Genomic DNA, 15948 nt, shown 5'->3' with positions numbered 1-15948 from the left:
TTCTGCTAGCCATTCCCTCTGGCTTGAGGTTAGAAGTAAGTTTTCTAGACATTGGGATGTCTGTATGTTATGGTTATTTCACTTCTTTAAGAGTTCACTGCTTTAATTCCCTTCTCGTGTAGTCATATGTACTACTTTCCTATCTCCAAATGCAATTAAAAGTGCCCTTCGGTGTTCCAAGTCTTAATCATAATCATTCTGTGCGTGGAGTGTTCCCATGGCTCGGAAGGCCTTTCCCTGCCTTCTCTCAGATGGAGCCTTTCTTTGAAGAGGAGGGGAAAGAGAGGAAAAGTCAGAATGAGGTGTGACAGCTTTGTTTCAGAGGCCAAATCCCTCACTTTTAAATCACCATCTCTCCTCTGTGGGCACACACCAAGCAACCAGTCTCACCACCAGTGGAGTATGTAGCAGGCTTGCAAAATAAGCCAAGGAAAGCACTGCTTTCTGGACTAGCTTTGTGACTGTAGGCATTGACAAACTTTTATCTGTCAAATGGGAATGATAATACCTATCTCATCCTTTTATTGAGATCATGTAGAATGTCTTCAATACCTAATGGTATTACGATGATAACCATGATTCCCCGTGGTCCTTAGATACATTGGAGCTTATCTCTGAACCAGATTTGTGTCACAGTGCTCTATGCAGTGCTCATCAAACTCTCTGTGACATGTGCCCCTCCAGCCTTTGACTAGTGACCACTCATCATGAGGGTTTTATAACACATGAACTTCTCTGCATCCTGACCAGTGGGATGAACTTGGACGACGTTAAACGCCCTGGCAATGTCACATTGCTATCAAAGTTTTAAAGTTCTTACTCCCATTTTCTGGACTTATCTCATCATAAACTAGCAACAAACACTTTGCAAACCTGCAGTGACCCGCAGATGATACCTTGAATAGCACACGTTGGGCTGTGAGCCTTTTGAAGGTCTATAAAGTACACAGGAGATTTCCTGGTATGGTTCCTGCTCCCCAACCACAGCGCTTAATAAGTGTTTGTTGCTGATCTGTCAGAATGAGTGAACGGTGAATGGTCTGCCCAGATCCCAGAATTTACCCATTCTGACCGCCAATCACTACGGGTCGTCTCAATCTCTGAGCAGGGATTCCTGTTTCATTCTCAGGCTTCGCATTTAGGTGGGAAAAGGGGTTGCACTGTAATCCCTTCTCATGCATAAGACCAAGGAAAATATCCTGACTGGCAGTCAAAGCCTTATAAAAATAAACAAACAAAAACACCTCAGCAGGATTCCAAACATTGACTCCAGCCACATTCATTCTCCTAGAGGCCACGGTATGTCATTCTGTTGGGAGTCATTGTCCAAAGCTAATTGCCCAATGCTTGGAGGCATTGGACTATACTCTGCTATCAGTGGAAGCCACATACAGAGACCAATGTTCTTTAAAGTATAACAATTGCAACAACAGACATCTTCATTCACTGAGGAAATTAAAGGTACAGACTCAAAAAACATTACTGTGAGACCTGACTGCTTTCAGGCCCAGAAGATGATACTGCTTATTTAAAGAGTTAGACTTATTTAACAAATAACAACAACAAAAAAAGCTTATAGATAACATTGAAACACCCAGTGATAATGATTCAACATTTATAATAAGATTTGTATTGGAAAGGGGGTGCCAAATATATGGCACGTGTCCCAGACTCCGTCCTGTTACCCTTCTTGGCAGATGTCATTAATCATTGACTTCTCTTTTTTTTTCCTGATCTATCATATGGCTTTAGCATCTCAGCAACGAACTCAAGGCCATGACCAATGAATGTATAGGATATGATAAATAAGATGAGATTTACTGGCTTCCTGGTGTTGTAATTTAGAGTTAAATGTGCTCTTTACGTGCATTATCATTTTAACCTTCACCTGGGATGCGCTTACGCTGTATGACTCACAACGTACATAAGCATTCACACATGAGAAAACTGGGGCTGCAAGCAATTGAGGCAGTTGATCAATATCATATAAGAAGTAAGTAGCAAAAGTGAACGTTGAACCCTGATCTGCTCTCAGATAGCACAGGACAGGACTAGTATTTAGTATGCTCCTTCTGTGTGCCAGACTCTTGTAAATTCTCACTCATCTATTCCTGTAAATCACGCCAACCTGTGGAACATTATTTGTTCCAATTTTCAGATAAGGAAAGTGAGGTTCAGAGAAAGTAACAACTTACTCAAGGCCATTATACGTAGGAAGGAGGTTAGGATTTGAACCCACATTTCTTTGAATCCATACCACACGTATTTTTCTTACCACATGACCTCCATAGCTCAGCCTTCTGCTTGCAGAGAACACCGCTTAGAGCAGGACACGGAAAAGGTGTTTAGAAGAATGGTATTATGTAATGACAGCAGCAATTTGAACTTGACTTCGGTGCTCGACTTTAATCATTTAGAGAAATGATTAAATAAATACTGTCATAGCACCACACTGGAATATCTGTAGCTATTATAAGTGGTTAATAGGATGACTATGTAGAAACATGCAAAACTGTTTACCAAATAGCATTCAGAACTCATATGTATACTGATTACATTTATACAGATAATATGCATATGCATGGATCAAGAGTAAGAGGAAACATGACAAAGAAAATATCTTGTGGCTCGGACGCAGGACAAGATGTTTTAAAGTCACATTAAACATAATGCTTAAAAAATGTTTATGTACCCCAGCATCAAGAAAATCTGGCCAAAGAAAACAGACAAAAATAATCACCGATGAAGAAATTTGTAGTTCTACTGCGTTTTGCTGTTTTGTTTTTTGGTGTCATTCAAAATCTAGTCTTCATTTACCAAACTTCTATCCACCAACCATCCATTCAAGAGACATTTCTTAGTGCTTATTGTAATCTAGACCTCGTGAGGCTCTAGAAATACAAGATAATCGATCTGTCTTTAGGCTGCTCTGAGTCTAGTGAAGGATACACATGAGTGGAGTGACAATTCTTACACAGGACCCACCAAGAGCTAAGCATGAAACCAGGAGTGCTGGGAGGGGAGCTGCCCCAGCTGAGAGTCAGAGAGAGAGTCTCAGAGGAAGTGATGGACGAATGAGTCCTGAAGAATGGGAAGGAAGTAGAATGAGTCCTGAAGGATGGGAAGGAAGTAGCCTGGGAAAACTGGATGGGAAGAGAAGGGTAGAAACAGTGTTCCAGGCAGTGACAGATTCCACGAATGGCAGGGAGTTTATGGGGTGGCAGGATGACATGTGAGACAGAGAAGAGATGTGGGGAGAGGCTGAGAAGGTGACTGACACGTGCTTGTGGAATGATCGATGAGTAAATGGGCAAAGCGGGTGTGATGGGAACTGACAAGGCTCCAGAGAAAGGTCTCACTGACTAGATGTCTCAGTGTCAATCACACTGCACCCGCTTACTGTGGATGCCGGACTGGATCTTTTTATAAAATGCTGCAGGGATAGCAGGACTTGTTGTTTTCCCAAAAAATGTGGCAAAGAACAATTCCTATATTCCTAACTTAGTTCCTTCTCCTCATTCTAGGTCTCTAGTTCCCTCACCAGAATGCATTGAGTGAGGGGCGCCATCCCCCCACAGCTTCCCTCCCCAGGAGTTGGTGGACACAGTTTGTGAAATGTACCAACCAGTTTCTGGAAAGGCCTAGCAGCCACGAGGCAGTGATTTCCTCATTCTGCAAGTTTGTTCCCTGCCCCAGTCAGGAAACTACCCCAAAGACACTCCGGCCTCCCAGAGGTCAAGGAGGCGGCCCCCAGAGGAAGTGTGACTGCACCTCGTCAGAGCACCATCCCCACTCAGCCACCTCCAGCTGCCGCTCCACTGGGACCAGCGGGTCAGCCACCATCACACCTCTCAGCACAGTGCACCTCCAGCCTGGTTATGCTGGGAGGCCATGGGAAACATCAGCAGGCAACGTGACAACTCAAATCAAATGACAACAGTTGTTCTGTTGTCACTTCAAAAGCATCAGGTCACCAGTCCCCTCCAGAGTGCTGCCGGGCCGGCATCTAGGTGCAGTGCCACCATCCACATTCACAAGCGCCAAGCTGAGCCACTGTGCTTCACCTGCTCCTTCCTCCAGGGACAAGAGCCACCTATGTCAGCTCTGCATATTCCCCGACTGCAGGCCTCTGTGACAATGACTCGGAATCATGGGAATAAATGAACTTGCTTGGGAGAAGTGAGATGACTGTAATCGCTTGCTTTTGGGGCTAATTTCGCTGCATGAAAGACACAAGCATGTTGAAACTTCAGGAGTCTAGAGCATTTAAACTCTCCATCCCTCCTTTCCAAAGCAGGGCCATCGATTTTTAAAATTCTGTTACTGATTTAGAAGGTCTTGGGAACGTATTTGCTAACATACCTGCCTGACCTCTTTTTCTGATACTGATGAGGTTATCGAAGTTCCTTATTAACTCTATTTAAACACTACTTCAGATGATTTTCTATGGCTTCTAGCAAATGCCACTTCCACAGAAGGCTGGGGGAGCCCCAGCTTTTAAAGCTATAATATAAATAAATGCATTTTGTGATGGCCCAGCTGTCTTACAAATATTAGATGATACGAAGATCAGGGAAAGCTTACATCCTGGGTCTACCTTGAAGAAATAACCTTTGTTTGTCATTCTTAGCTACTTCTAACCAGGCTAGGTCTCATTATGGAAGCCCGTGTGCACTGGTTTTGAGTGCTGAGTTTGAGGTTCTGCTCAGCTATGACCTGCCAAGTGGCCCAGGGCTACTCTGAGGAGCTGTTGGGAGGTTTCTGTCCTGAGACCCAAGGAGCCTTCCATTGCATATCCCCCGAGTCAGCACACCATCCTGGAACAGACTGCACCCCCACCGGCCTCACCCACCACCTATGAGTGCCACCTTCGGAAGGAGGCTATACCAGGAAGTAATCAACAGATGAATTACTGAGTGAGTGAGTGAACAAAGGAAGGAATGGAGGCAGGAAAGGCACACAGCTGCTCGTCCAGGATGCATGAACTAGGGAAATAAAGTAGCATCAGGTGGACTCAAAGTGAGAGGAGAGAGCCAGATGTTGTGGTGCTTTAAGTGGTTCCAGTACAAAGAACAGTGACAGGCACATAGTAGATGATCAATAAAATATGACAGTGACTACTAACTGGGCATTTCCTGTCCCCAGGCCCTGTGCTAAACCCTTTTCATGAATTGTCACATTTAATCGTCATGCTAAACCCTACAAGGAGCTGATTTTGGCAACGGGATTAAGGACCCTCTGATAGATGCTGACTCCCCCATCGAGGCAAGAAAGATGTGATCCAATTCCTCTCAGTATCACAATTCTACACTCTTACCAGAAAAGCAACAGCGTTTTGCCATGAAGCACCTGGATTCTAGAGCCAGATGCCTGAGTTCAAGTCTCAGTCCTGCCATTTGGTGGTGGGAAGCTGGGAGAATGAGTTCAATTACGCACCTGCTCTGGTCCCGGCTCTCTTACGTTATGATGCTAGTGCACCTGGGCCATTGTCAAGACTGGTGAAGTCAGGACATCTAGTGTGGCACAGAGTGCAGCGAGCGCTACATTAAGTGGTGGTCTTTGAAACCCATGAATGGATTCTTTCATCCTCGGGAAAGGTGAGGGTGCTACTGTCAGCCCTTGCAGTATGGGCTCCTCAGTCTTCGTGGACTAGAGTCAGAGAACTGCAGGACCTCGGCAGGTGGGCCTTGTGACCGCAGGGTGAAGGTCACCATTTTACGGAGGACAATAAGAGGAAATTTGGAATTTAATAATCTGTGTTAAATGTAGCTAAAAAAAATATAATACAGACTTTGTCCAAGACCTCACTAGAAAGTTAGCAGCTAAGTCTAGGGCAAGACTCCAAAGTCCCAGCTTGCTCCATGGGGTCAGCTAGGGACACACAGAGTAGAACTTCTTTATCTGCCTAAGAGGCATCTTCAAATGGTTTAAAGTAAACCTCTCAGGGTCCCTGACAAGATGAAATGCCCAACAGTGTCGAGCAGCCTTCTGAATTCCTGCCGACAGAACATCACAGACCCTCACTTTCCAGGCCTTGCTACCCACCTCCACTGTGCCAGTGGCCCCAAAGGGACCAGGTGTGAATGCAGAGCCCAGAGTTTTGGGGAACACAGCCCCAGCTACCCTAGCTTGGAGCATGTGCCTGTTGATCCACACTCCTGGGCAGACTCTTGTTCCCCTCTGAGCAGGGACCAGGGGGCTGTTGAGTGGAGAACAACCTGGTTTGGGTCTGCCAAAATGGTGGGGTGTTGGGGTAAGGTGGTGCGTGCGAAGGTGACTCTGACTTTTGTCATGCTTGGATTTGGCTCTGGAGTCTCTGGGCTGGGCAGAAAAGGTCTCTTCTCCCTCTAGCCAGGAGGGGGGCCCTGCCACCCTCATGTTCACCTTTTCAGAGGCTCCTAGCCCAGTGTCCCAGCCAGCCAGTTGCTCCAAAACCTGGATCCCAGCTAACTCTTTCTCCCGCCTGTCCTGGCTCCTCACTTCATGCCCCGGCAGACTCAAACTGCTTGGAATTCCACCCCCAATCTGTACGCCTTTTTTTCCCTCTGATAGAAATGGCCTTCCTGTCCCCTTCCTCTGGTTTTCCTTTATTCATTCTTTCACACTGAATTCAGGCATCATCTGCTCCGTGAAGGCTTCTGTGACTGTTTCTTCTGCGCTGTCTGTGTAATTCCCTCTGGAAACTTCTATCACGGTATTTATCATTTTTTATGTAATATTCTCTCTTTATAGGTCTGACCCTCATGGGAGCGAGTTTCTCGATGGCAGATACTATGACTTTTGAATCTTCAGCACGTAGCCTAGTGACTGGCACTTTGCAATGAATACACGACTGAGAAGACTTTCTCCAAATCATTCCTAATTCACAGAAGAGAAAGCCAGCCAAAGATTTTAGCATTTCAATATATGCAAAAATGACTGCCCACAGAGGAATGTGAACATATAACAAAATTTACTAACCTGCCCAGCCCTTCAGGATAAAGAAAAGATAGCATCAACTTTAGGGTGAGGTGGGGGTCCTGGAGAAGTGAACTGTACACAGTGACGAGACGGGAACTCAGCAAATCAGAGGCAAAGAAATGTGGGCTGTGACGATTGCCTTCTGGTTGATTTTGGAGGACAATGCTTGCTTTATATGTGGGAAACCATATCTTCTACCAGCACCATGACGACTGCAATTCCACACTAACCGGTATGATGTATGCGACCCAATTACACCAAATACAGAGGCAGAAAATTCTGCCTAACACTTAATTTTTTTAAATAAAAACTGACTTTATATCCCAACCAAGAAATCTGTTACATGTTACACAGAGAATCCCTAAGAAGCCTTAGAAATACATGTCTGTGTTATCACACTGCTTTGGATTTCTTCAAGGACTCTCTCTGGAGGGCATGCTGAGTCTCCTCAGGGTGACGGGTCGCTGGGTGGAGATGCAGAGGCCATGAACTGGACAACAGCCCATTAGAAACTTGAGACAAGCAGACGGACACAGCACCAAAGTATTTTATGAGACAGACATTGCTAGCCTTTGAAGAATTACTTCTAAGAGTGACACAAATGTAGAGAGGAAGCTCAATCCCGACAAAATGTAAGTTTGGTGCTTGTGAGTTAAATCCCTTCCTCTGTTGACACCACACACACACACACACACACACACACACACACACACACCATGTACAAGACATACATATTGTGCGATATCACTGCATTTTGACTCCTTTGTTCACGATACATATGAACCTCTAACGTGCTTTTCAAACTCACCAGAAAATAGAACCATCGCATTGCTCTTACCCTGAGGTAGTTGAGGGTGAAATTTGTCAGCCCCATCCTGGTGATGTTTTTCGACAGCTGATCCAGGACCTGAGGATCTTGTGCCTAAACAGGAAAAAAAGAATCACAGACTTGGTCCTTGCAAGACGGTCTTGAGAAAGTCTCAGGCTTTGCCACAGCTGTCAAGAAATGCAATCTCCTCAGTGTTGCTTTTTCTCCGAGGGCAGGTTGCCGGGAGAAGTTAATTTACATTTGGAGACACTTGCATAGAACATTCAAGGACACTTGAGGCTCCGTGGTCCAGGCCCCTGGCTAGGGAGAACATAGCAAGTCAGATGTGCTTTCAGGTCTTGGGAGAAAGGCTGGACTTGCTCCAGGAGAGGGCTGTGTCTTCAAGAGGATGGTCAAGTCAGGACACCCCTAGGTCTCTGGCACTCATCAGAGGTCAGGGCCTCTGCATTTGGGAAGACATGCTTTAGGATGGGCCTTCGTATCCTGTTGTGATAGTGTTGTTTTAACAGCACAGAGTCTAGGACTAGATTTGAAAACTTTGTAACTGCCATAAAATATAATACCTACTGGGGGTGCCAATAAAATATATACAAGTGGACACTTTGTTGAACTTTGCTCAAGCAGTAGTTTGTCATAATCAGAAGTGTCTGGATGCTGATGGGAACCACTTTGAGCACCTCTTGTAATTGCAGACGTCAAACGTGACTTGCATTCATCTTTTGTTATGGGTACATATCAAGTATTACAATTTTAATAGTTTTTTTGTGGCTTAAAATGTGTATACATTTTTTTGGCACCGTGGGTGTGTTTGTGTATTTTATATACATATATGTAATATATATGTATAAAAATCTATATTTATATTTAAGAATTCCAACTTTCCTCCCCATTAAGTTGAGGCTACAAATCAATATCCTCAACAATTTTCATCCTGAAAGACTATAAGGGTAGGCACTACATTTTCCAAAATATCAGCCACATTTAAAAGAGAGATGGAAAGTTCCATGGGTCACCTCAAATATTCTGTTTGGCCAGAAAGAAAAATGAAAATTTTACCCAGATTCTATTTTAGGATGTCTTCTCTCTCAATTGGTATGAGCAAATTAGTGCTAACCAGGGGGAGACTTAAGTAAATATTCCTTTATCTCCATGTCTGCATTCATGAGACTATCTAGGTTCTACTAGCACTTTAATTTATTCTTTTCTGAGGAATTTCTTCACAGTGAAACAACCAATTGGCTCTGTGCATAAAATAAAAAACAAAATGTAGGAGAAAACAGTCAGCACATGTCACTTTGCACATCAGTTTCTTGAAAGGGGGTCTCTCTGGACATGCAGCCAGGATTTATGAAGCCTCCCCCGTGCCAGGAAGAGCTGGTTCTATGGAGATACATCAAATAGTCGTACATGGTCTCAAGGTGCTTACGTCAGTCAGATGACAGGATAATAATAGATGAATGGAAAGATGTTGTTGCTGGTGTTGCTTTAAGACAATGGCCAATACTTGCCGAGGACCTACTATGGACCAGGCCCTGCTCCATGTTCTTTAGATGCATTAAGTCTTAATCCTCAAACCAATTCTTGGTATTACTGTACCGATTTTATAGATGAGGGAAGTCCAGAGATCTTACGTCACATGCCCAAGGTCACACAGGAGCAGGGACACAAGCCTTGGTGGTCTCACTCCAGGTCCCAGACTCCTGCCCACTATCTGCTGCCTCTCAGTCTATTTGGAGAGTAATAAGAGTGACTACTTCTAACTGTTTCAAGGAGAGTGGAGGATGTGAACTCGGCTTTGAAAATTGAGAGGGACTTCGGGCAAGGAGAGGCAGAAAGAATGGAACAGCAGATGGGGTTGCCAGAGAAGAAAGCACAAGGGCAGAGATTGGGTTAACCAGTGGGCAGGAGAGGGGTGAGGACAAATGCCTGGGGTGACAGCGGGATTCGGACAGTTGGGAGATAGCTGGCTTATCAGCCTGGGTTTTAGAGTCAGAACCAGCTGAGCTGAAATCTTGATTTTGCCACTTTTAGGCTGAAAATATTGAGCAACTTATTGGACTCCTCTGAGCCTCAGTTTTCTCCCTTCTAAAATAGGAATGATGATAACTCACCTTTCTGAGTTTCTATGGGGATTAATTATAATGTGTATGAAACGTTTAGCACGAGGGCCCATGCAGCAAACACCCAATAAATGCCAGCTACTGTTATTTTATTCCCTTTTGATTATATTGGGTCTTAAAAATCAGGGTCATTAAGTCTGATTTTGCTCCAAAGCTTTTCCATGGAAACTGGCATATCATGCATGAAGGGGGAGGGACTTATTTCAGTCAATGCCTTTTGACTCCTTTTTAAGGGACTGTACTTGACTAGTTCCTATCAAGTCTCTAGATTGGCGTCGAATCCACCCTTGAACCTAATTGGTGTTCAATAAATCTGATGTGATTTATGTCCAACGGAAACCAAGAGAACCCCAAATACTCCAATTCATTCCAACACTGGCTAGAAAGGCCAACTCCTGACACAGATCTGAGGTCCGTGTGCCCCACGTCACCTCAGATGGTTCTAATCAAAACTGGAAACTGTTTTTCTTACTTCTTGTTTTATTTCTTTCTCGCTATAAATAACAGGTTTATTAGCCCAGGCAGAGCGGTACTGGATAATGACTGAATGGAATTTAAGAAAAGTACAAACTGTTTATTGAGATAACCTCAATTTAGAGTTTAAAATAATAAAGTATCCAAAGGGAAAAAAAATTCTCACAATTCACCACACTCAGAAACAAAGAAGGGGGAAAAGGGCCTGGATTAAAATGATTGAGGGAAAAAGGCAAAATTTAGAGTTAATTATATAAAGTGTGGAGACTACTGGAGTTCTTTCAGACAGAAACTGTACTTTTCCTCCTTGAATGAAATGACGGGATAATAGGAAAGAAAGTGAGATAGAAAAGGAATTACTTACATGCATGGCTAGAATGCTTCTTGGGACTAATTCTCTGTATTGTCTAATGGTAAAGTGCCATGTTTTTATTCTCATAAGATCATCAAAGGTGAACTCCAAGATCAGTCTGCCTTCTGTACACACCTAGAAGCAACAAAGAACACACTCATTCGTGATGTGCTTGGTGAACAGAGCATGTTTTGTAATTCACACATCAGCTACTCCCCGACTAGGCTTGGATGGCTGTGACAAAATGGGACACAAGTGGCTTATCCGTGGCATACTGAGACAAGTACAAGCTCTAGACTGAATGGGTTCAAAAGACAGCCAGCTGCTTACTAGCCACGAGCTACCAGTTATGAGTGAAACTCTGAGAGCCTCCATGTCTTCACTTGTAAATATGGGCACAAAGCCCATCTTACAGTGATATGACGTTAAACACGCCTGGCACACACTATGTACCCTACAAAATGGTATCCTCTCACCAACTTTTTCCCCCACTTTCATCATCTTTCTACCATAAGAGCTTGAGCTCTTGTTTAAATTTTGGTTAATCCTACTCTGGAATAAAGAACCTAACACATTATTCACGCTGAAGTGTGAGATACTACAGTTATCCAACCAGAGGGTCTCATTTCCAAAGAGAAATTCCAGGGGGCAATGCTTAACCCAAGGCAGTGAGTGTCAGTTATTGACATGTGGAAAGCACAGGTATGTTTGGAGTATGTTCCTGGAATCATATCATTTCAGCAATGACAAATACTGCTTGCTTGAAGGGCCAGCTTTTGGGGAGAGGGCAAGTTTATCTTTGTAAGAAAAACATATATTATTAACTTAAAAAAAGGAATTTCAGAGGCTCTCTTCCTTGAGAGAATGATCCATGATAGGGTCGCTTTTTACCTTCTTTTGACATTCAGATCATTTGTAGCATGTAGTTCCTATTTTATTTACCTTTCTTTTCACTGTTAATGACTTTGAAATGGAGGAAAGTACTAGGCAATCGCACACCAGTGAGCCTATTTTAGCTATAAGACAGGCCACGGTGGTGGCACCTTAGTCCAGTTTCAATCATTACAACTCGTGATTCAGCCCATGTCGACCTTGGAGAAGCAGCACAAAATAGCGGACAGAGGTTTGGGCATCAGAAAGTACTAGATTCGAATCCTGAGTCAACTTTTCACTCATTTTGGAACTGTGTGGAAAATCAAATAAATTCCCTAAGTTTCAGTTGCCTCATCTGCAAAATGAGGCTAATAATACCCTCAGGTAGGGCTGTTGGGAAAATACATTACAGGAAATTGTTTATGTAGATTGCCTAGTACTGCACCTGGCACGCAGTAGGTTGATAGTAAATGATAGCTCTAAAGATAAAAAAAAATGCATCTGTACAACATGGAACCCTAGACCACTGGTGCTGAGACCCTGTGGTCAGGGGAGGTTTCTTGGGGCTCTACTGGGAAGAGCTTGGCCTCCACCTGGACTCTGAGATCCCCTCTCATTTTCTAGATTCAACCAGATCAGCTTCAGTTTTATCTGTTTTAAATTATTGGGATTCTGACCAAGCTTTTTTGGAGAAAGATTTCTTATGCTAAAAACAAACACATGAAACTTTGGAAATCACTGCACTACACAATATTTAATTAACAATGAACTCAACAGAGGATATGGTCATTTCTAAAACTACAGTCTATGGAGATAATTAGCAACTCATATTAACCTTTTAAGAAATATTAATACTCATTTCCCTCTTTGGGAATTTAATAGCAAAGGCTACCATTTACTGAGTTCCAACTGTGTCCTAGGCACCGGGTTAGGTGCTTTCTAGTCACTCTAATTTAAGATAGTATTTTCTTTAAGTAAGCCACAAATACCAGTACAGAAGAACTAGTAACATGATGTGATAGGGTGTTACTTAAGAAAGAGGCTATTGATGCCTGCCATTTTCATTTTATCAAAGGTCTCCAAAGCACTGTAAAATCATTATTGATAATCTGGATGAACACCTATAACTCAAATCCAATTAGCAGAATCTGTGAGTAATTTTGGACCTTTGGGCACCTGACTCCCCAAACTCCTCAGCTGAGTGGCCTTCAGAGACTCATTTATGAACTTATCCATGAAGTTGAGCACACTGAAGTGGGGGAAGACTTTAGTGTCCCCAATCCACTCCTCTAGTGCATCTCAGAATTGGAATTAATTTACCAAGGTTTTCAAAAGAGTTGCATGGAGATTAAGCCACACAATTCCCCTTGGGGTGCTAGCATGATAGAAGCCACATGAATTGAAGCCTTTCACAAAAGGGAGGGAACTACAGCCAGCCAGTGACAGTGAAATGTCTTGACAATACAGGACAGGGATATTTGGATGCTATCATCCTTTTTTTTTTTTTCTTTTTTAAGAGAAAGGATTATTGGATGTTTAAACAAATATTAGCCCTGTTAAACGTCATGCTTTTTTTTTATTATCTAATCTATTTGTTTTGTGTTTTATGAACCACAGATGGAAGTTCTGGTGTACTTTTACTGGAAAAGAATTTCATCATGGAGGTGGTTCTTCTGATGAATTACACAATTGGAACATCTGTAAGGTCAAGTTAAATGGTGTCCCTTTGTTTACTGTGAGGACCCTTCTTGCAGTCAAACTGTCATAGGGTGACAAAAGGGAAAATTGCAACAAGCCTTGGGGTCCTCCTTTCTCAGCTCAAACCAAGGAATCAGCTTTATCCAGGGTATATAGTGTGCAAGAGCACAATCCTTAGCATTAAATTTGAGTTGACTGTGTTGGATGTTTTCTTAAAAAAAAAAAAAAAAAAAATTTAAATGACTCCTCAAATGAAAGGATAGAAGAGAATTTGGTCACTGTTGGTTTTCTTCAAGTAATTAGACCCACAGCCTCCTCCGAAGCCCCATGAAGTCTCTCCGCTCCCTGTCCCCATCTTGGAAGTTAAAGGAAATTGAAGCTTTGTGATTTATTTTATATGTAACTATCAGCAGATAGAATAGAGGCACTTAAGAAATGTATGTATATATATACTTGGTTTGGAAATGGTAAAATGTGGGCATAGCTTATAAAGAGGAATTAATTTTTTCTCTTTTCAGAAAAATTCTGCACATTCCTCTTCATCAATACAATTAATGTAGCTTTTATCTATAAAGTCGCCCACCCCCCCTTTTTTGAAAGCTGCCTTTCACTTGGAATCCAAAATCAAAAGGGTCTCCAATTAAGAAAACATTTTCTGTTGTGCTGAATTCATGTTACCGTACTGTGAGCTCTGACATTTTGTTTCTGTGGTAACCAAAATCAGCTGATTAGTTGGCATGGCAACAGAAAAGATGTAATCCCAGCAGACACACTCTAATCAATGCCCCCAGCACAGATGGTCTCCGGAGGATCAACAAGAAAGAGGCTGGCAGGCATTCAGCGGATCACGTGCTAGCTTGAGACTAGGCCAGGGACGAGAGAACTCAGAAAGACATTTCTCAAACTAACCGGTAGCTTTTTAACCCTTTTCTTTCTTTGACTAATTGTGAAGCAATATTGACCATGTAGTTACATAGATAACACAGTTCTCATATAGCTTTTATGAAATAAAATCTGCTTTTTAGGTGAGAGTGTTCATTTAATTGTCTTGGTCTTTATAATAATAATAATACTATTATTATTATTATATTATTATATTTATTTTAGTTACTATACTACTAGCTTATTATAAAAGGATACAATTCAGCAACAGCCAGATGGAAGGGATGCGCAGAGCAAACTATTTGGGGAGAAGTAAGAAGCTTCCATGCCCTCTCTGAGCACATCATTCTCCCCAAATCTCTACGGGTTCACCAACCAGAAAGCATGGAATTGTGCTTTTAGATTAACAGTTGCATAAAACTCATTGTATTTTACTTACAGGCACTGTATGTGTAAATATGTATGCATATATATGTGTGTGTGTATATATACATATATATGTATATACATATGTAATATGATCATTGATATTATAATGATTTCGTTACAGTCAAGGTAAGAATTTAAATGTTGAAATCCCGGAGTATAACGTGGTATACAGGCTAAGGTCGAATGACAAAACTGTCAAAGACATGAATGAGTATTCATATAGGAAGCTCACTGGTGCACTTCTATGGCACTTTTCTATGGTGGTAAGTCATTTCATAATAAGTAATGGAGACCAGAAAAAAAATAAGCCTACATTTATAGAACTGATAAAGGTGTCCATTAATGGCTATAATTATTGTTCTAATTTGTCAAACCTAAGAGTAAACCAATACGTACCCCAGAGAGGGCTCCTTCAGCATCGGCCTGTATTTGCACCCTCAAATACGATTCAAGGGTCTTTGATTCTGAAAACCTTGGTGATTGTTTCTCTGATTATTAAGCCTTGTTTTCGATTTGATTTGAAATTGAATACAGAAAAGAAAGGTTTCATAATGTGTGTTTTAAAACTCTAATTACATATTTATCCATAATCTATAATGTTCCTGAGATCAGGAAATTGCAAAATGTGCACTATACTCTGAGGAATATTAAATATTACTGTTGATTAGGACTGCAGCTGATTTTTGATTCACCAGTTGACCAAATTTTCATAAAAGCAACTCAGAAGCACTGGGTCAAACGCTATTTGGGGAATTGGAGTTTATTGATAGTCTAAATTAGAACAATGCGATACTGTTTCCACATAATGTGCTAAGTAATGCCATGTCCTAATAGCAGGCTCCCCTTTAAAAATAAAACATCGGCTTCCAGACTATTTTTCTTTGTGATACAGAAAATCATCAGTCCACTGTTTTATACTAAATAGCCACATTATTTTCTTACACGAAGATGAGTAATTTTTAATTACTATAAGTACAAAAGAAAAATTGGAAAGATTCTTTGGGTTGTATAATAATCACTAAGGAGCAAAAAAAAAAAAATCCTTTCAAACTTTCTAAAAATAAATGTGCATAATTAGCATCTGGACTAAGTCCACACAGCCAAGCTACACTTCCCAGAAAGTAATATTTTTCATCACAGTATAGGAATATTCATTACAAGAGCTGGCAAATTGTATTGCCATGGAGTAGAGTCAGATGGGTGATCTAAATAACTGAAGCTTCAGGCTGAGAGAGCTGAGTTCAAGAGAATATGCAGGTCTTCCTGGAGAGTGCCTGGGACGCAGGCGTCTGGAAGGGGAGCATTGCCCAGGAGGAAGAATGCAATAGAGA

The 15948-nt window shown here is 42.0% G+C and overlaps 1 protein-coding gene across 14 annotated transcripts in view; it reads right to left on the bottom strand.

Annotated features, from left to right (window-relative positions):
• LDB2 (LIM domain binding 2) overlaps nucleotides 1-15948 on the bottom strand; it is a 347866-nt gene that overhangs the window by 53217 nt on the left and 278701 nt on the right. For all 14 annotated transcript variants that reach the window (XM_081048382.1, XM_081048375.1, XM_081048385.1 and 11 more), the window contains exons 4-5: nucleotides 10748-10870; nucleotides 7799-7882 (exon numbers count right to left, since the gene is read on the bottom strand). In XM_081048382.1, the coding sequence (XP_080904508.1) occupies nucleotides 7799-7882; nucleotides 10748-10870 (207 nt within the window). The remainder of the gene's footprint in view (nucleotides 1-7798; nucleotides 7883-10747; nucleotides 10871-15948) is intronic.

The sequence above is a fragment of the Rhinolophus hipposideros genome (genome assembly GCF_964194185.1).
Source record: "Rhinolophus hipposideros genome assembly, chromosome: 1".
NCBI classification, from domain to species: domain Eukaryota; kingdom Metazoa; phylum Chordata; class Mammalia; order Chiroptera; family Rhinolophidae; genus Rhinolophus; species Rhinolophus hipposideros.
The sequence above is the reverse complement of the archived record's forward strand: the minus strand, read 5'-3'. Positions and strand labels throughout refer to the sequence as shown.